The 20,599-nt window shown below is 40.8% G+C and overlaps 1 protein-coding gene across 1 annotated transcript; it reads right to left on the reverse strand.

Annotated features, from left to right (window-relative positions):
• Positions 1 to 2,397: 2,397 nt before the first annotated feature.
• birc5a (baculoviral IAP repeat containing 5a) lies at positions 2,398 to 16,529 on the reverse strand. The gene is made up of 4 exons (XM_072558729.1): positions 16,032 to 16,529; positions 9,609 to 9,718; positions 5,204 to 5,321; positions 2,398 to 4,314 (listed from the first exon to the last, which is right to left on the reverse strand). The coding sequence occupies exons 1-4, from the start codon at positions 16,137 to 16,139 to the stop codon at positions 4,222 to 4,224; spliced, it is 429 nt and encodes a 142-aa protein (XP_072414830.1). The 5' UTR covers positions 16,140 to 16,529; the 3' UTR covers positions 2,398 to 4,221.
• Between the last annotated feature and the right edge of the window lie 4,070 nt (positions 16,530 to 20,599).

A 20,599-nucleotide genomic window follows, 5' to 3' on the forward strand; every position in this document is an offset into this window, starting at 1 on the left:
AAATCAGAAACAAAAACAGAAATTGCTGGAAAATCTCAGCAAGTCTGACAGCATCTGTGGAGAGAAATCAGTCAACGTTTTGGGTCCAGTGATCCTTCTTCAGAGCTTCACAGAATACATCAGTTTGGCCAAATCATGCCTTCAGTCGCCATCTAATAAATATATTCAACGATCAGAGTATTTTTTTTTACCCATCTGGTTAGCTCAAAATCGGTGAATTCAATTATTGTTATTTAAGGAGCATAATGACAATGTTACTGATTTAATAATTTACAGATTCAGACTAATATTCTCACTTGCTTTAGATTATGAGAGCTCCTGCAGTACAGTAATAGTTTTCGTAACTCTGAGCAAGGAGGCCTCAGTTTGCATCCCAGCTGCCCCAGAAGTGGGTCATAACATTCATGGGGAGGTTGATGTAAAATATAAAGCTCTAGGCTATGCATGATTCCAGTCTCAGAAGCAGTGTTGACTCTCAACTGCCCTCACATAAGCTAGCAAACCAATTAGTTGTATTCAAAAAGTTTACCACTCTATTGGGTAGTTGGGAATTGGGAGTAAATGGATTCATGTCAACAATCTTGCAGGAATATTCCAGTAACAAATGCTAAATGGAATTGTTGGAATGAAAGTAGAGTAAGCTTTAGCTAACCTGTTAAGCATGCACCATTTGCAGCACAAATACAACACACCACCCTGTTCCATCATCCAATATGATTGTGATTGAACTTCAAAGCCTCTTCCCAAGCTAATCCTCATACCCCTCAAATTATTTGGTGCCCAAAAATCCATTCATCTATGGAAATATTAATTAAATTAGCTTTCACATCCTTCTGGAATAGAGAATGTCAAGGATTCACTTTCCTGAGTGGAGAAATTTCTCATCTCCACATACAAGTACTGTACAACCAGCTCTTCATCTGAAAATTATGGCCCACAATTGTGGACTCTTTTCAAGAAAAACATTCTTTCAGAATCTATTAGTTTTTGTTTTGAGATTTTCAACCATTTTTGTTCATGAAACAATGTCTTGCTAAAGTGAAAGAGTGGTGGTTCTCTTCAACTTTAGTCAGTGTACGCTAATTACAATTTTTCCTGACAATTGTAGTCAGTGTTAAAATTTTAAAAGCAGTTTTGATTGAGTTGTATGCTTTGTTCATTAGTATTAGTCCATTAAGTTTCAAAAATAGCAGCCAGAAACGGTCATGTCTTACAAAACAGGATATTCAATTAAGGCTTACTTAACAGTCTGCTTAAGTATATATTAAGATTCCTAATGGTTAACTGACTCCTCGTCATTTAAAACATTTTTCAATGGAAACAATTGAGCCAACTTTAGCATTTGACTTGTAGAATAGAAAAGCAAATAGTAAGATCTTACCCAGCATACTTATGTGTCTTCAAGAGATTGTTAGCCACCATGTGGATTTTCCTCTTTCCTCAACTCAATAGATGATGGGGCGAATAGCGTCATCAGTTAATTCTATTATTTTTAGTTTGTATTTGAATAATTATTTGATTCAGTCAGATCTTGAAACTCATTTTTGATTACATTGTCAACCATTTTCCTCCATAACCACACTGGAAGAAGTTTTTTTTCCTTTCTTTTATTCTTTCTGGGATGGGGACAATATTGGTGTTTCTCATGCCTAATTGCCCTTTAACTGAGAGTCTTACTAGACCCATTTTCAAAGAATAGTTAAAAGTCAAACACTTTGCTGTGGCTCTGGAGTTATACGTAGGCTAGACCAATTTAAGGCTGCCAGATTTCCATCCCCAAAAGACATCAATAAGTCAGATGGGATTTTACAACAATTATGTCATCTTGCTTTATTCAAGTCTACACATTAATTTTTAAGGTACTGTTAGAGCTTGATTTAAGTGTGATTTGTTTCAGATTTGTGGCTTTTGGGCTTAGTAATCAGAACTTTAGCACCCCTTTTTGTCATGTACCTGGAGGCGAAACTTAAACATGTGGATAATTTAGATAGTATTGACTTCAAAATTCACTTATGAAGATTAGAATGAGAACTTAAAAACATTTAAAAGATAGCTAACAAAAACAGCTGAAAGCTTCAACTCAATCTTGATACCTTCACTTGCTTATATAGTGTATTTCTTTAACTGGACTACTGTAGCAATCTTTTCCACAGTTTATGCAATATATCATAACATTGGCAGAAATTGTACAGATTAAAATAAATGGCCAATTATGCAGTTTTGGTGGATCTCACTCATGGAGATTCTAACTCTGGTTGTCTGCTTTAAATATAGAAGCAAGCTCTGAAGAAGGGTCAATGGACCAGAAACATTAACTCTGATTTCTCTCCACAGTGCTGCCAGACCTGCTGAGATTTTCCAGCAATTTCTTTTTTAAATATGGAAGCCACACAGGAATTCTTAATGGTCTTGGTCCATTAATTTATTATAGGGCAATTTGACTTTTTTGTTCAGAGTACAGATTACAGCCAACAGCCATACAATCAGCTAAACTGTCCAATCCTGCTTCTAAACCATATTTTCATAAATGTATCAGTCACATCTTTGTCAAAGCAACACATTAAAAATTTCTTGGTAAAGTTACATGATAAAATCCCTCCACTTGTCATAATGCAATTATCAGAATTCTCCAGGCAGTCTCCAATTTACAAATGCTTGTACTTATGAACAAGAGCCCAGAAGTGTGTTAATTTTAAAAGATCCAACATACAAATTTCCTCATACTTACAACCAGCTCTTTTATGTTTTACTCTATGATGTTCAGATTTGCTTATAAAGAGACAATTTACACAAGAACAAACCCATTCGCAACCCAAGGACTACCTCAATAATCCAAGTGAAATAATGTAAAAGACTACCTGACAGAGAATATTAAGGAATAGTACACTATCCAGCTGTTCAAGCCTGTTCCAACTTTTAGTTAGGACATTGCTGATCAGGATCCTCACTCCATGTACCCATCTTGCTCCATATGTGTTGACTCTTACCCAACAAAAAGTGAGTTTTCATTTGTTTTATTTAATTTCAAAAGTATTTGAATCAGTGTCTTCTTTACAATCTCAGCACTTCGCCCACTGTTATTTAAAGATTAAATCTTCACATATAAAAACAGATGGATAGTGTGATTTTGACAAGGATAATTGTGCCATAATTTAGGATAGTACAGTGAGTTACCAAATCACAGTTTCTGGAAAATAAAAAAAAATGCATGTCAATTAATTCCTGAATCAGACATACAGCCAAGACAGTCTGGCTGAAAGTAGGGGCAGGTAGGTATGTGCACTAATTGTTGCAGTCACATTTTAAAAAAAACATGTTCAGAGATGTTATCACACACCTCTGGAGAAGGTGGGACTTGAACCTGGGGGCCTGCAAAGGTAGGGGCTCTACCACTACAGAACTTTTTGCAGGCCCATACGGGGATCGAACCTGCAACCTTGACATTATTAGCACAAAACTCTAATCAACTCAGCTAACCAGCCACACAATAAGACTGAGTTATCATCAATTACACCTGCAAATATTTAAATCATTCTCTTTTCAGTCACAGTACAGGCCTGCAGCACACAGCTCTTTACTCATCCATCTACACTCCTTGTCAAGAATGCTGAGAATAGTTGATTCAGTTGACAATTCAGCAGTAGATCCACAATATAAATACAGTAGGTTTACAAAGCTTAGACCATTAATGTATTAAGAACCAAAACAGTCAAGTCATCCACATTATGAATTCCAAGTCTACTATATCTTACAAGGCAATAAATCCTTAAATGACTTTGATCAATAGCCCTAGATAAGTGTGATAGAGTTAGCAGTGATATAAATATAGATTGAAGATAGATGTGGTAAAGTGAAATAGCCATGACTCCAAAAATGGATCCCATCCCTCTGGAACAATTCTGCCCTAAGCCTCTTAACATATCTGCTGATAGCAATGCCCTGCTTCGATAACAATACAATGACACATTACCTTAACCAGAATAGGAAAAGAAAATCAAGACCTAAATAGTTTTGACTAAAGTAACAAGAAATCACTTTGTCTAGACATTTTATCTGGAAGGGATGGGACAAGGAACATCCCAGATGATAACAAACAATTCTAAAAGTATGCTGTACAATACATAGCCATAACCCTCAATTTGAGGATTCTTTCAAAAGCTCAAATAAGTTGATCAGATTTCTCTCTAGGAAAGCACTTTTTAAAAAAAAACTCTTGCATGACTAGCAATCTTTAGCAACAAAGTCTTCTATTGTGCTTCTTGTAACTTTTGCCTCTTGCTCAAACGACTGAATTCTTTCAGAGACTTGTTTCTTCTGAAAAAAACATAAACAAAAGGTAACACACAATACAACTCATACATAGTCTAAACACAAAAATGGGACAGGTGGTGGGGTATGAGGAAAAAAACTGGCCAAAACTAATTTGGATTGACTAGACTTTTAGAAACGTAATGTGTTCTATACTTTTTTTAAAAACAAAAGCAAAATTGAGAGGAAGACTTCAACATGAATAACCAATTCAGTATATAATTTAAAAATTATAGCCCATTCAATTACTCTAGATAGCATCAAAACTCAAAGTAAATTGTAGCGATAGCAACACCATCAACAGCAGTCAACACCAACCACCCACCTCAGAATTTTTGAACCGAACATTGCAAGTCTATTGGTCGTTTGTTTTTACTTCAAAAGGCAACAATTTAATAAGCAATTCATATTTTGGTGCAGAAAATGTACAAAATTAACAATAGCTTGCAGTAAAGAAAGCCAGGCAAATAAAGCAGATTATTCTGCTCAAAGGGCTGTCCCCTTCTTTATTACAAAGACTATCACAGGTTATTGAGTAAGCAGTAATGTGAAGTTGAGACAATCAGATCAGTCAATATCTTACTAAATAAAACAGCAGACTGAATGGGCTGGCTGACTATCTGATCTGTTCCTAATTTGTCTTTTCTTCCAATTAAAAAATGGGAGTTAAGAACAAACGATTCAATATAAACATGGGATTTCTCCAATATACTTGCAGCAATGGATTAAAAAACATCAGTTCAGCATGAACCAATGATAGATACCTGCAGCTAAGTACTGGGGGAAAGTCTCTTTAAAAAAAAAGCTGTTAGAGTAATCTTCATGCCTTTTATTCCCCATTTGGAGTTTACTGCATTAATTATAAATATCAAGTTACATGCACGTATGAACTAACCATGATATTCTTTACTCTTTCCTTGTCCAATTTGAGAAACTCTTCTGTTGTTAATTCTTCAAATTTCTTCTTCAATAGGATGAAAGCACACTTTGAAGAATGGCTTTGATGTTCAACTCTAGGAATGAATGTGAAAGTTACATTTGTATCCTCTGTATGCACTTGCCCCCTAAAGTTCACTAGGCTAACATATGTTGTCCATCTCTAGTTGGCCTCGAGAAGGCAGAAATTAACTATCTTCTTGAACTGTTACAATCCATTTACATCCACAATACCATTCAGGGGAGACTCCAGGATATTGACCTACCCACACCAAAGGAAACAATACATTTCAAAGTCAGGATGGAGAGAGGCTTGGAAGGGGATCTTGCAGGTGGTATGTTCGCATTCTACCTGCTACTAGCTTTGTCCTTCATGCTGGTGGTGATGAGGAGTTTGGAAAATACTGACTCAGGAGTCCTTGTGATTATCTGCAGTGCATCTTGTCGATGGCGTACAGTGCTGCTACTAAGCGTTGGTGGTGAAGGCACTGAATGTTCGTGGATGTGATGTCAATCAAGCAGGTTGTGTTGTGGATCATGTAAAACTTCGAGTACTGTTGGAGATTTACAGACCAGTCAGTCAGTCTCACGTCTGTAGTCAGCAAGGTTTTGGAAAAAATTCTGAGGGATAGGATTTATGACTATTTGGAAAAGCATAGTGTGATTAAAGGCAGTCAGCATGGCTTTGTGAGGGGCAGAACATGCCTCACAAATCTTATTGAGCTCTTTGAGGAGGTGACAAGTCAGGCCGACTAAGGCCAAGCAGTGTATGTGGTGTATATGGACTTCAGTAAGGCATTTGATAAGGTTCTCCATGGTAGGATCATTCGTAAAGTCAGGAGGTATGGGATTCAAGAATTGGCTATCTGGATTCAGAATTGTTTGGATGACAGAAAGCAGAGTGTGGTTGTAGATGGAAAGTATTCTGCCTGGAGGTATCCTGCAGGGCTCTGTTCTTGTGCCTCTGTTCTATGCAGTTTTTATAAATGACCTGGATGAGGAGTTTGAGGGGTTGGTTAGTAAATTTGCAGATGACACAAAGGTTGGATACTATTGAGGGCTATTGCAGTTGTAGCATGACATAAACAGGATGCAGAGCTGGGTTGAGAAATAGCAGATGGAGTTCAACCTGGATAAATGCAAAGTGATGCATTTTGGAAGGTCGAACTCAAATGCTGAATATAAGATTAAAGACAGGATTCTTGGCAGTGTGGAGGGACAGAGGGATCTTGGTGTTCAAGTACATAGATCCCTCAAAATTACCATCCAAGCGGATAGGGCTGTTAAGAAAACATATGGTATTTTGGCTTTCAGCAACAGGGGGATCAAATTTAAGAGCCCCGAGATTTTGCTACAGCTCTACAAGTCCCTGGTGAGACCACACTTGGAATATTGTGTACAGTTAAGGTTGCCCTATAGTAGGAAAGATACAGAGGCTTTGGAGAGGCTGCAAAGAAGGTTTACCAGGATGCTGCCTGGACTGGAGGGCTTGCCTAATGAAGAGAGGTTGACTAAGCTCAGATTTTTCTCACCAGAGAAAAGGAGAAAGAGACGTGACCTGATCGAGGTATATAAGGTAATGAGAGGCAAGAATAGAGTCAATAGCCAGAGACCTTTCCCCAGGGCAGGATTGACAGGCATGAGTTTTAAGATACTAGGAGAAAGGTATCGAGGGGACGTTAGAGGAAGGTTCTTTATGCAAAGAGTTGTAAATGCATGGAATACGTTGCCAGCGGTCGTGGTGGAAGCAGAGTCATTAGGGACATTTAAGCAACTGCTGGACATGCCCATGGATGGCAGTGAATTGACGGTTGCATAGGTTAAGTTATTTTATTTTACATTAGGATTAATCCTTGGCACAATATTGTGGGCCAAAAGCCCTGTTCTGTGCTGTACTTTTCTGTGTTCTCTATGCTCATCCAGGCAAGTGATTATTCCATCACACTCCTGACTTGTACCTTGTAGATGCTGGGCAAGCTTTGGAAAGTCAGTAGGGTTGGTCGCTTGCTTGCTAGCTAGTTTCTACCTTGCTATGTAGCTGCACTACTTACATGGCTAGCCCAGTTCAGTTTCTAGCTAATGGTAACACCCTCAGAAATTGATAGTAAGAGAATTCAGAGATAGCAATGTTGTTGAATATCATAGGGAAATGGTTAGAATCTGGTTAGAGATGGTAATTGCTTGGCACTTTCATGGTACAAATGTTGTTTACCATTGTCAGTCAAGCATGGATATTGTCTAGATCTTAGTGCATTTGGACATTGACTGCTTCAACATTTAAAAAGCACCAAATGGTGCTGATCATTGCATAATCATCAGCAAATATTCCCACTTTCAACTTTATAAATGGAGAGAATGTCACTGATGAAGTAGCTAAAGATGTTTGGGCCTAAGATACTGCTGGGGAACTTATGCAGAAATGTCCTGGAGCGGAGATGATTATCCACCATTAACCACAACCACAACCATTTTCTTTCATGCTCGGCAGACTACAATCATCAGATAGCTTTTTCCCTAATACCATCAACTTTAATTTTGTTGAGATTCCTAGATGTCACTTTTGGTGAAATGCAGCCTTTTGTCAAGGGCAGTCACTCTTACCTCTGTAGTTTCATTCTTTTGTCCATATTCGAATCAAGGTGCAACATGCTAAATATTTGAACTTAAGACTGGTTGGGCAAGTGGCTTTATTCAGTTTTACTCTCCACAGCCTGGCTGAGTATTACTAGCATCTTTTGTTTTTATTTAAATGCTTAAATGATTGCACCATGATGGAAAATTTTTGCCCAAGTATCGATAGGAATGTTTTGTTAGTGCATAAGCTTGGAAAGGCAGTAAATCAGAATGTTGTAACCAGGTTCCAGGTGTAGTACAATTTACGGTGATAAAATGAATTTTTAAGATCTTAACAAATGGAAGCAAGTTTAAACAGTAACCAACTTAACAAATGTAGAAAGCACAATACAATCCAATGCCAAAAAAGATTGGAAAACCAAATGTGTTTGACAAAACTAAGCAATGTTTTAAGAAACCTCTGCAGAAGTCACAAGTCCACCATATTATAACTGGTCAAGATCTAATCATGAAATGTGAGTTTGGTACATTCAGAAGAAAGAAAGACTATCAATAGCTTTGAAATGAGGTTCTTAAGAAGGATCTTTGCAGATAAGCTGGTGGAGAAAGAATTAATGAAAAGCCACTGAGTAAGGCCAACAGAACAGAACTCTAATATCAAGACATGAAATGGAGATCCTCAGAAATATTATCAATGCAGGAGGCTGGAGAGCCAAACCACCAGAAGACTAGTTTAAAATAACCCCAACAAGATTGGTAACTGCTGTCATGGAAAGTTTGGAGAAATCATAGTTGCCTACACCTCTCAGCAATTAGCACTACAGCAATCAGGGTACCCAGTAAGCATATCTTGCAGCAGAATGTTCATTGCAGCAAAAATGCATTTAAATAGGCTTTACAGCCTATTGTGCCAGTGTTAGAATAAAAGGTAAATCAGACTGTACATGTGTCACATTGAATCATCAAAAAAGCCCATCAAGTCTGTACTGACCCTCTGAAGAGCATCCAACCCATTCCCACACTGTCCACCCCAGCCCATAACTCCACATGGTGTTTTTTACTATGGGTAACCCATCTAACTTACACATCCCTGGAGGAAACCTTCGCAGACATGGGGACAATATGGCAACTCCACAGAGACAGTGTACCCAAGATTGGAGTCAAACCCAGGTCACTGGCACTGAAAAGAATCAATGCCAGCCACTGTGCTGCCCTGTTGAGTAGCATCAATACATTAAGTATTTTTCCATAATCATCACAGGTTTCAGATTTCCTTTAAAATAATTCCTGCATCAGAACTTGTAAAAATGGTTACAAAGTAATGGTTCTTAAACTTGGACACAACATCAATTAGATTCTCAGAAACAAAAAAAAAAGGATCACTTTAAATTAAATGGTGTTTGCTTAGGAATAGGAAGTAACCAAATTCCGATCACTAAACACTTTGGTTACAACGCCTACTAGTTAAGTTTTGAGACACTAAAAAGGTGTCTACATTAATACACCAGCACTTCCTGGAACAGCTTCTCATAGAAGTACCCAGAACTTTTGTATTTATCCTATGTATCATAGGTTGATCTATAATATGCAACCTTTAATAATTTATATACTGAATATTATTACACTGCTTAATAGGTTTTGTTTCTGTTAGCATCTGGTCTGTGTTACAATGGATGACAATTAGACATATCTTTCAGTGGTGCTGTTCCAAACACACAGGGAAAGTAAACAAACGTCCAAACACTAGGAGGAGAACATGCTAGAATTCAAGTACATAATTCATTACTTACAATGGTTCGTCTTGAGGTTCCCATCCTTCCAACTCCTTGTAGCAAAAGAAGCACTGAGCAACATCAGGACCATTCTCACTTGGGGTGTGAATAAAACCTGCTGCTGCCATCTGAAAGTAATACGACAAGCTTGAGATTAAAAAAAATCCACATTAACTTTTTATACTTAATTCAAATTAACTTAATTTGATGAGATCTAAGATGCAGGAACTGAGGCTGACTATTCAGCCCAGGAGAAAGTGAGGACTGCAGATGCTGGAGATCAGAGCTGAACATGTGTTGCTGGAAAAGCGCAGCAGGTCAGGCAGCATCCAAGGAGCAGGAGAATCGATGTTTCGGGCATTCCTGAAGATGGACTCATTCCCGAAACGTCGATTCTCCTGCTCCTTGGATGCTGCCTGACCTGCTGCACTTTTCCAGCAACACATTTTCAGCTCTGACTATTCAGCCCATCAAGTGAGAGATAAGACAGAGAAAAGCTAAGAATCCATAAATCTCACAAGTGAAATGGAAAAGTGGTCAGACTAGCTATTCCTGTATTTTCAGGATATGCACAGCTGTCAGCTCGGCTCACAGGATAAACCCTCTCTCTCTCGAATTGCACACAATATAGAAACATAGAGGATAGGAGCAAAAGGAGGCCGTTTGGACCTTCAAACCTGCTCCACCATTCATCACAATCATGGCTAATCGTCCAACTCAATTGTCTAATCCTGCTTACTCCCCATAACCTTTGAGCGCATTCGCCCAAAGTGGCATAGTTAGCCGCCACCTAAATACATTCAATGTTTTTGCATCAACTACTTCCTGTGGTAATGAATTTCACAGACTCACCACTCCTTGGGTAAAGAAATGTCTCCTCATGTCCGTCCTAAATGGTCCACCCCGAATCCTCAGACTGTGGCTGCTGGTTCTGGACGTACCCACCATCGGGAACTTCCTCCCTGTATCTGCCCTGTCTCGTCCTGTTAGAACTTTATAACTAATATACCCCCTCACTCATCTGAACTCAAGTGAAAACAATCCTAACCTAGTCAATCTCTCCTCATACATCAGTCCTGCCATCCCCATAATCAGCCTGGTATACCTGATGCTTGAGTGTCGTATTGTCAAAGTTCTTTAGAGACATTAAACTTGCCTGTGTGGGCACAATTAAAAGGTCACAAGGCATTATTTGAACAGAGTTTGCCAGCATCTTCACCATGTAGACATTCAAAATTATACAAATGTTTCACAGTCCACTAACCACCAATTTTTGTGTTATCTGCAAACTTACTAACATCCTTTATTCACATCCAAATCATTTGCATAAGTGATAAAAAGCAATGGACCCAGTGCCAATCTTTGTGGCACACTTTGATCACTGGCCTCCAGTCTAAAAAAAATCCTCTACTACCACCCTCCTCCTACCTTCAAGACAATTTTGCATCCAATTGGCTAGCTCCCTCGGATCATATATGATCTAACTTCACTAACCAGTTTACCATGTGAAACCTTGTTGAAAGCTTTGCTGAAGTTCATATAGACAATGTCTGCCGCTCTGCCTTCAATCTTCTTTATCACCTTTTCAAAAATCTCAAGTTGGTGAGACATGATTTCCCACGCAACAAGCCACAATGACTATCCGTAATCAGTCCTTGCCTTTCCAAATGCATGTAGATTTTGTCCCTCAGAATCCCTCCAACAACTTACCCACCACTGAAGTCACATTAATTTGCCTAAAAGTACCCTGGCTTTTCCTTAGTCTTTAAATAATAGCACCACATTAAGCCAACCTCAAGTCTTCAGGCACCTCACCCGTGCCTGTCGACGATACAAATATAGTTTCGTTGTGGATATGTTCACTGAGCTGGAGAGTTGATTTGCAGATGTTTCATCCCCTGTGTAGGTGACATCTTCAGGGCTCTTGCCAAGCACTGCTGTACTGTGTCTTCTGGAATTTATTTGGCTCTATTCCTGCTGCTTCCAGTTGTTAGTTCTGGTTGTTCATTGTAATAGCTAGTATATTGGGTTTAGGTCTATGTACTTGCTGATTGAGTCACAAGTGCCACGCTTCTAGAAATTCTTTGGCTGTCCTCTGTTTGGCTTGTCTTATGATCAAGCACAGGTCTAGTAGTTTGATTATGCAGTCTTTGTTGACAGATTCGCCATTGTGCTCCTGTTTTGCTTCTCCAGAAGGTTGGCTATTGTCTCTCTGGCTAGAGTTTGTCAATTGAAATGAACAGTGCCATTACATCAAACAAGACCATTGTTTATGTTGTCAATGTTTATGTTGTCTAGGAATTCTTGTGATGACTGTATGGAATGTTTGGATCCACTAATAAGATGTTTTAGTTTTTGTTGAAGTTCTTTTGCCAGTTTGTGAGATGTCCAAGAGGTTGGCGATTGTCTGTCTGGCACTGTTCACTTCAAATCCAACCCAAACTCTGGATCAGATACGCAGACAACTCTTTTGTTATTATTAAGAGAACAGAAATTGAGAACACGCACCAGATTATCAACACCAGGTTCACAGGGATCAGATTTAGGAGTAGGAAACTAACAATCAACTGCCATTCTAGATGAGATGGTGGAAAGAACACAGAATGGTGAATGCACCACAGAAGTGTACAGAAAAGCCAGACACACTGACGAAGTCCTGAACTACAACAGCAACCACTCAATCACACAAAAGAGAAACTGCTTTAAGACCCTGTTCAAAAGGGCTACAACACACTGCAGCACTCCTAAGCTGCCAAGGGAAAAACACCTCTACAGAGTATTCACTAAGAAAGGATATCTGCACAACTTCATTCACAAATGTCTATCAGACAAACAACGCGATGAGGACATGCCACGACTTAACTCACTAGCCCGATACTTTACATTAAAAAAAACTCTGAACTGACAGCTAGACTTCTCCGACCACTGGGATTCATGACAGCCCATAAACTGACAGCCACACTCAGACAACAACTCACCAAGACAAAAGACCCTATATCGATCATGTGCAAGACAAACGTAACTTACAAGATTCCGTGCAAAGACTGCACACAACATTATACTGCATAGAGCAAACAGACAGACAACCAGCCCAATCAACATCCACAAACACAAACTAGCCACTAACAGCCAAACTAGCTGTCCCTAATAGCTACACACACAGATGACAAGGACCACAAATTTAACTGAGACAACACAATGATCATAGGACAAGCGAAAGAGAGGACAGCTACAGAATGTCTAGAAGCATGACACTTGTGCCACGGACTCCACCAACAAGCACACAGACCTAAACCCAGTACACCAGCTACTGTAACGAGCAACCAAACCGACAATCAGAAGCAGCAGGAATGGAGCCAAATAAATTACAGAAGAGACAGTACAACAGTGTTTCACAGGAGCAGTGAAGTACTGAAAATGTCACCTAGACTGGGGACAAAATGTCTGAAAATCAACTTTCCAGCTCAGTGAATGTACACACAACTATGACAACTGGCACCCAAGCTACAAATCTTTACACAAACTTGAATGACACAAATATCTCAGCATGGGGCCCAGGAATCTCTTTCCTAGCTACCCACAAAGTTCTGGGAAACACCTGATTCAGGTCCCAGGGATTTGTCTATGTTTATACATTTTAAGACCTCCAGTACCTCCTCTTCTGTAATATGAATTTCTTTCAAGACATCACTATTAATTTCCCCAAGTTCCCTAGCTTCCATGTCCTTCTCCATAGTAAATACTGAAAGGAAATATTTGTTTATTATCTCACCCATCGCCTGTGGTTCCACCCAAACAGCCACATTGATCTGTAGAAGCCACATTCTCTCCCGAGTTACTCTTTTGTACAGCATCTCTTTGGATTCTCCTTAATTCTATTTGCCAAAGCCACCTTAAGTTTGTTTTTCCCTCTTCTGATTTTCCTCTTAAGTAGACTCCTACAGCCCATAAAATCCTCTCCAGATTTTCTCAATCCCAGCTGTCTATCTATACCTGACACATGCTTCTTTCCTTTTCTTGACCAGAGGCTCAATTTCTTATCATCCAGTATTCCCTATACCTACCATTCTTGCTCTTCATACCAATAGGAAAATAACGTCTCAAAATTCTCATAGCCTCATTTTTAAATGTGACACACTTCCCGACATCCATTTATCCGTGAACAGCCTCTCTAACCAACTTTTGAAAGCTCTGTCTGATACCATCAAAATTGGCCTTACATAAACTTAGAACTTTAACTTTTTTATATCCTTTTCTATAACTACTTTAAAACTAATATAATTATGATCACTTGCCAATTGACACCTCAGTCACTTACCCTGCCTTATTTCCCAACAGAAGGTCAAGTATTGCTCCTTCTTTGGTAGGTACAGCTATATATTGAAGAAAAGTCTCTTGTACACACTTAATTTCCTCCCTATCCAAGAACAATCTCCTTGGAATATCCTCCATAAGTAAAATGGTAATGTTATTCCTACCAAAACCACCACTTCCCCTCCTCCTCTCTTGCTTCCTTTTCTATCTTTGCTATAGCATCTACACCCTGAAATATTAAGCTACCAGTCCTGTCCCTTCCTGAGCCACGTTTCTGTAATAGCTATGATATCCCAGTCCCATGATCTCAATCATGCTCTAAGTTCATCTGCCTTATGTCAGGCTTCTTGCATTGAAGTGAATGCTGTTTAATTTATCAGTCTTACCTAGTTTTCTCTTATCTGTCTTGACTATTTAATCTATTCCCCTTGTCTACTGTACCAGCCTCAGCCTTTCCTCACTATCACTTTGGTTCTCATCCACATCTCACTAGTTTAAAGTCTTCCAAATAGCACCAGTAAATCTCCTTATAAAGGGTACTGGTCCCCTTCTGATTCAGATCGAATTTGTCCCTCTTAAATATGCCATTCTACCCCTGAAAAAGATGAATCCTTGTCCCAGCATCAGTGCCCCAGCCACGCATTCATCTGCTAATCCTACACTCACTAGCACATGTAGTAGTCCAGATATTGCTACCCTCAATGACCTATTTTTTAACCTCCTGCCTAGTTTCCTATATTCTCTCTGCAGAACCTCATGCTTTTCCCAACCTATGTTGTTGACAACACGCACTGCTGGTCACTCTCCCCTTTCAGAATATACTGCATCATCCCAGAGAAATCCTTGACCTTGGCACCTCAGAGGCAACACACCACTCCTGACATCTGGCTGACGTTGCAGAAACATTTGTCTGTGCCCCAGACTAGTGAGACCCCCTACTGCAATCTGACATAGCCCTGTTTAAGTAGCCAGTCATGATACCAGAAACCTGGCTGTCAGTACTATACTCCTGAGAGGCCATTCTCCTCCACAGTATAGAATTATAGAATCCCTACAGTGTGGAAACATGCCATTTGGCCCATAAAGTCCACACTGACCCTCCGAAGAGTAATCCACCCAAAACCATTTCCTTACCCTATTACTCTACATTTATCCCTAATGCACGTAACCTACACATCCCTGAACACTATGGGCAATTTAGCATGGCCAATTCACCTAACCTGCACATCTTTGGATTGTGAGAGGAAACCAGAGTACCTGGAGGAAAAGCACAGAGACATGGGGAAACATGCAAACTCCACACAGACAGACAGTCACCCAAGGCTGGAATTGAGCCTGGGTCCCTGACGCTGTGAAGAAGCAGTGCTAACCACTGAGCCACCGTGTCACCCACTGAAGTCAATGCAAACCTGTATACCTGTCTGAAGTGTGGACAGTCACCGAAGACTTCGACCAATCCTAGTGGTCAACCACCTACCTGACTGTATCTGCAGTGACTCCACCTTTCTGAGCAGTGTTAGGTAAAAGGGGTAAATGTAGAGGAATGGGTGGGTTGCGCTTTGGCGGGTTGGTGTGGACTTGTTGGGCCGAAGGTGCCTGTTTCCACACTGTAAGTAATCTAATCTAATCTGAAACAGCCATCCATCACACACCCCTTGCTGTTGCAACCTCCTCATAGTCTCTAACTGCCACTCCAACCCATCAAATGAATAGGAATGGTTTAGAGGGGTATGGGCCAAATGGGACTAGGTCAGATTGGGATGTCTGGTCAGATGAGTTGAATCAAAGAGTCTGTTTCTGTGCAGTATGACTCTCTGCATTTACTGTGATGACAGAACACTGTGCCCGAACTTGCCTCAATTACAGCCATGCTTCTAGAAGGGGATTTAACTGAGATTATTACCACAGTTTTTAAACTGCAACACGATATGAGACTACCTCACCAAAAACAATGACATTTTCACATTTTAACTTTTTAATCTTTAAAAATGTGGAAACGATGCAATGTCATTGCCTGACAATTCTCTCAAAGAGAATATAGAAAACGAATTGAAAGCGAAGTTAGTGACTAAAACCAATTCTCCCACATCCCCACAAGCCATCCAATCTTCCCCATACCCCACTCACATTCTCTGGAGTGCACACGCAATCATTGGTGAAGGGCCAGTTCTTAAAGGTGTCCAGGCGCTCCTGGTAGTAGTAGTATTTTCGATGCTGTTGCAGGAAAACCTCCATCGCGAGGGCTCCCGGTGAGGGAGAGAAAAGGATATCTGGGTGACGGTTCCCGATGAGGGGGATTGAGGGGTGGTATCCCTGGATGACGGTTCCCACAGTACGGGACGAGGAATCTCTCGGTCACGGTTCCCTTTTGGGGGCGGAGGTGGGAATTGTCAATGACGGTTCCCGGTGGAGGATGATCTCTCGGTGACGGTTCCCGATGCGGGAAGTGGGGGGATGGTCTCTCGGTGACGGTTCCCGATGGAGGGGGAGGGGAGGGGAGGGGTGGACAGTCTCTCTGTAACAGCACCCGCTGGGGACCGAGACGGTGGTGGTGGGGGGAGGGAGCTCTCCCAGGGACGGTCAAAAATCGCGGTCGCGCGCTGTAACCGCCAACAAATTCAAACACAGTGACCGTTGCGGTCACGCGCCGACTTTCGTGGCGCCTATTGGTGGAAATCCCAGTGGCATCAGGATTTCAGTCACGTGCTGAAGAAGGTTCTTCCTGAACACTATGTAACTGCATTTAGGTAGCGTCTTTCAATTACTAGGGCAGTGCCTTTGTTTGACGTATACACAACATCTAATGGCTAATTTACACCATAAACGGGAAATTAACCGTTTTGTGTGATCAATGTTGTCCAAATCATGAGGCTATTGCTTTACATTTGAGTTGCGCTTGGATATTTTCTGGGATAGACGCACCTAGGGAGATAGGACGTCAACTCGCAGAACGTCCCAGAGAACATCTCTGGGACACACGCACCAAATAACCCCACCGCCCTGTGGCTGACCACTTCAACTACCCCCCCCCCCCCCCCTCCACCAAGAACATGCAAGTCCTGGGCCTCCTCCACCGCCAAATCCAAGCCAACCAATGTCTGGAGGAAGAAAGCCTCATCTTCTCCCTTGGGACTGTAAGAAATGGGGCAGTGTGTTGTTTTTGCAGATATAGAAAAGCAAGAGTGTGTATGTGAAGAAAAGGGGTACAGGGAAAAATATCAGCTAGGCAAGCAATAGGGAAATGTATCTTTATATTTAATGTATAATTGTGGATAATTAAATACTAACTTTAGGGCAGAATTATTAAAGCAAATAATTTCTTTCATCATAATGTTTTAAATAATTTAGTCTCAGCAAAATAGCTGAGATAGCTGAAACGCATAAACTAGGCAAGAAAAGATACATTGTCAAAACGTATGTTCAGGAATGGAATGTACCTATGAACAATGGAAGATGTTACAAGCAAAGCAAAAGAACATCAAGATACAAGTTTAGCCTTATGTCAGCACTTACAGAGAGAAAGTTTGCCAACTTGGAGAAAAGGGGGCAATAAGCACGGAGCACAGCTGGGTAGTGGTAGAATACAGTAAGATAGATTGGGTAATGTAAGAGTCGGGAGAGGTGACCTCACACAGCTCAAAAGTATAACTGTGTACTAGTTTGAATGTTCATTGCTCATTTGCTTCTGCATTTGATGCCCTTTCTTGCAAGATCGTAGAATAAATTGTCTTGTTTCCAGTTTTGGTGGTCTCGTCTAAATTTTATTAAACTTGTTTCTAACAGATTTGGGGCTCGTTCCGGGATCCCAATCTCCGGTCGCTCGGCATTTTTGGGAAAACGGAGAAGGTGCATCTCGCTGATTTTGGCGGTCTCTAGTTTCCCTCCTTACCGCGGCGGCTTGGGCGAGCATTAACCAGACTGGGAGACCCTGGAAACAAGACGGGCAGATACAGCGGGTTCGGTCGGGTAACTCTTGTGTGCACAAGACCCGGGTAAGAAAGGTCTTAAAAGATTTATCCGGGCAACCGGGGTAGGCAGCAGTATTTGCTGCCAGTTGGATATATCCGAAGATTTGGGAACCAGGGTTCCGGGCGACCAGGGTTGGTAGCAGTAGTTGCTGCCAGGTGGATACATCTGGGAGACCGGCAGCGGTATTTGCTGCCAGGTAGATGTGTCCACGTATCCGGGCGACCGGGGTAGGTAGCGGTAGTTGCTGCCAGTTGGATATATCTGGGTGACCGGCAGCGGTAGTTGCTGACAGGTGGATATATCCGGGGAACCGGGGTTCTGGACGACCGGGTTAGGCGAATCTGGTCGACCAGGGTAGGTAGTGGTAGTTGCTGCCAGTTGGATAAATCCGGGTATTGCCGCAGGACGGGGCGCGCTGAAACGACCAGGTAACTCTGCGCACAGACCAAGGTAAAGAAAATGGACCGTTAAGTATTGCCTTGGTGGTCGGGGACGTACGAGAAGTACGGGAAATTGGCAACATATGAAATAAAGTATTTAATTGGCTAGATTAATCTGACGAGTAATGTGTATATCTGATTCGAGCACCCAGCCTCAGACCGGTTGTTAAGAGGGGAAATCCCCCACGCGAAGCTCAGGACCCTGAAGTGGGTGTGGAAGAAGGTGACACCGGACCTCATTAAGGTTAATTAAATTACATAAAGACACGGCCGAGTATTAAAATGGGAAATAAGAATAGTCGTTTAAGTGTCGAAGGGGACATGAGAGGGACGTCCGAGGACCACATCCCAACGGACACTCCTTTAGGAAAAATGTTAAGAGATTGGAAGTACAATCCTCGGACGCGAGGAAAGGATAAAAAACAAATGATAAAGTGTCAATGAAAAACAGCCTTGCAGTCAGGAGGAATCAGATTATGCTTCATGTCAGAAGGGCTACTGAGGGTACACTTTGTAACTAACTTATAGCCAGATATCCAGAAAAATATTCAAAAGTTAGAGGAGTCGTTGCGGGAAGCTCAAAGTGTCTGTGAGATACGGTGTGTGTGTGAGAGAGAGAGAGAAAAAAGAGCTGTACAGCTAGTAGGAAGTTTAACCCTTTGTGATTCAGTTTGAATGCACATTTGTTTGTTGGTGATTGAATGTTTGTGCTTTGTTCCCTGGAGCTTTAGATCCGGGACTGTTTTGAATCTGATTTCTATTATGGAAATTTTAACATGATTTCTTTTAAGGTTAAGGATTTTACAGATTATGAAATAAAATGTTAACTCCTGCTCTTTTTACAGGTCATGACTGCCTTACTATCAGTTTCTAACTAATCTCTTTTATCCTTACATAAAAGCGATTTATGGAGGACAGTTGAAGTTTTAACTTGAATAGACAAATCCTTTTTAAGGCAGCTCTGGTTATTTCACGACCTATAGCATTGTAATTGAGCAATGACTGGTCAGGACTACTCGGGAGGACTAGTTTTGGATTTGAATTGTGGGACTGGAACCGGGTGATTGTGGTGGATTTCAGAGTTGGGAACTGTGTGTATCTTGAATATTAAACACTGAATGAATGAATTTGTAATATATAAGTGTGTATTTGCATGTTGGATTCCAAAGTGTATAGTTGGAAACGGGCTTTAGGGTTGGACAGGCGTGAATTGATGGATTATATTTGAGATTACAGGGAGCAAGAAATATTGCAAAAAAAAACAAGGTCTAAACAAAACATTGGGTGATGAGGAATGGCCATGGATTGGCCCTGGGGCTGTTCAGTTGGTTAAATCGGCTCAGCAATTGATCTCGCAGCGTAGCATGAGGAGCAGAAACAGAAGGCAAAAATAATGGTGGCCACGGTTGATGAGGTAATAAAGAAAAGGACGAGACTAGAAGGAGAGGGAGGCCGGAATGGCGGCGGGCAGCATGTTGAAAATAAAGGGAGGAGAAGGGATCGGGGAGGAGATGTTAAGGGGTCTGGTAGACAGGAACAAGGATCAAAGTGGAAATCCCCACAGGCCAGATGTTATTACTGTGGAAAGACAGGTCACTTTAAGAGAGAATGTCCAGATCCGAAAAATGAAGTAAAGGCAGTGCCGTTTATGAACCTTGATGAAAAATAGGGGTGTCAGGAGTTCCTGCCCCCGGAGACCCACCAGGAACCCTTGATAAATTTAAAGGTGGGACCTTACAAAGAGGACGTAGTTTTCCTAGTCGATACGGGGGCAGCAAGGTCATCCTTAAATTTTAAACCCAAGGGAGTGGGAACGAAAAAGTTAATTGGATTATGGCAACAGTTTTGTGATGAGAGGCAAGAAGAAATCAGTTTTGCGCTCAGGATGAGATATTGCCACCAAATTGGGGATTGAATTAACTGCAAATGGTGCTATGGAATCTGTTGAGGTTCTTAAAAATGAATGTGCTCGAGCAAAACAGAAACAGAATGAGAAGTCACAAGTGACTGGTAAACAAACAGAACTGCGCGATTACAGTTGTTAAAATGTTTTAGTCACTTGTTGCGTTTCGACCCTGAATTATATAATATATATAATTAATAATTAATATTTATAATAAATCAATTGTGATAGCCTGAATCAATATTAATTGGCAGGATTCCTTCACACATTCTCAGTGATGTCATTTTTATTCATGGTTAATTTAAAACATGACTGCATTAATTCATTGTTAATTAAAGAATGGAAAGCTACAGAGTGTGTGCAGGCGGTGGCAGCAACAGCCT

Source organism: Chiloscyllium punctatum, chromosome 39 (assembly GCF_047496795.1).
Source record: "Chiloscyllium punctatum isolate Juve2018m chromosome 39, sChiPun1.3, whole genome shotgun sequence".
Classification (NCBI taxonomy): Eukaryota; Metazoa; Chordata; class Chondrichthyes; order Orectolobiformes; family Hemiscylliidae; genus Chiloscyllium; species Chiloscyllium punctatum.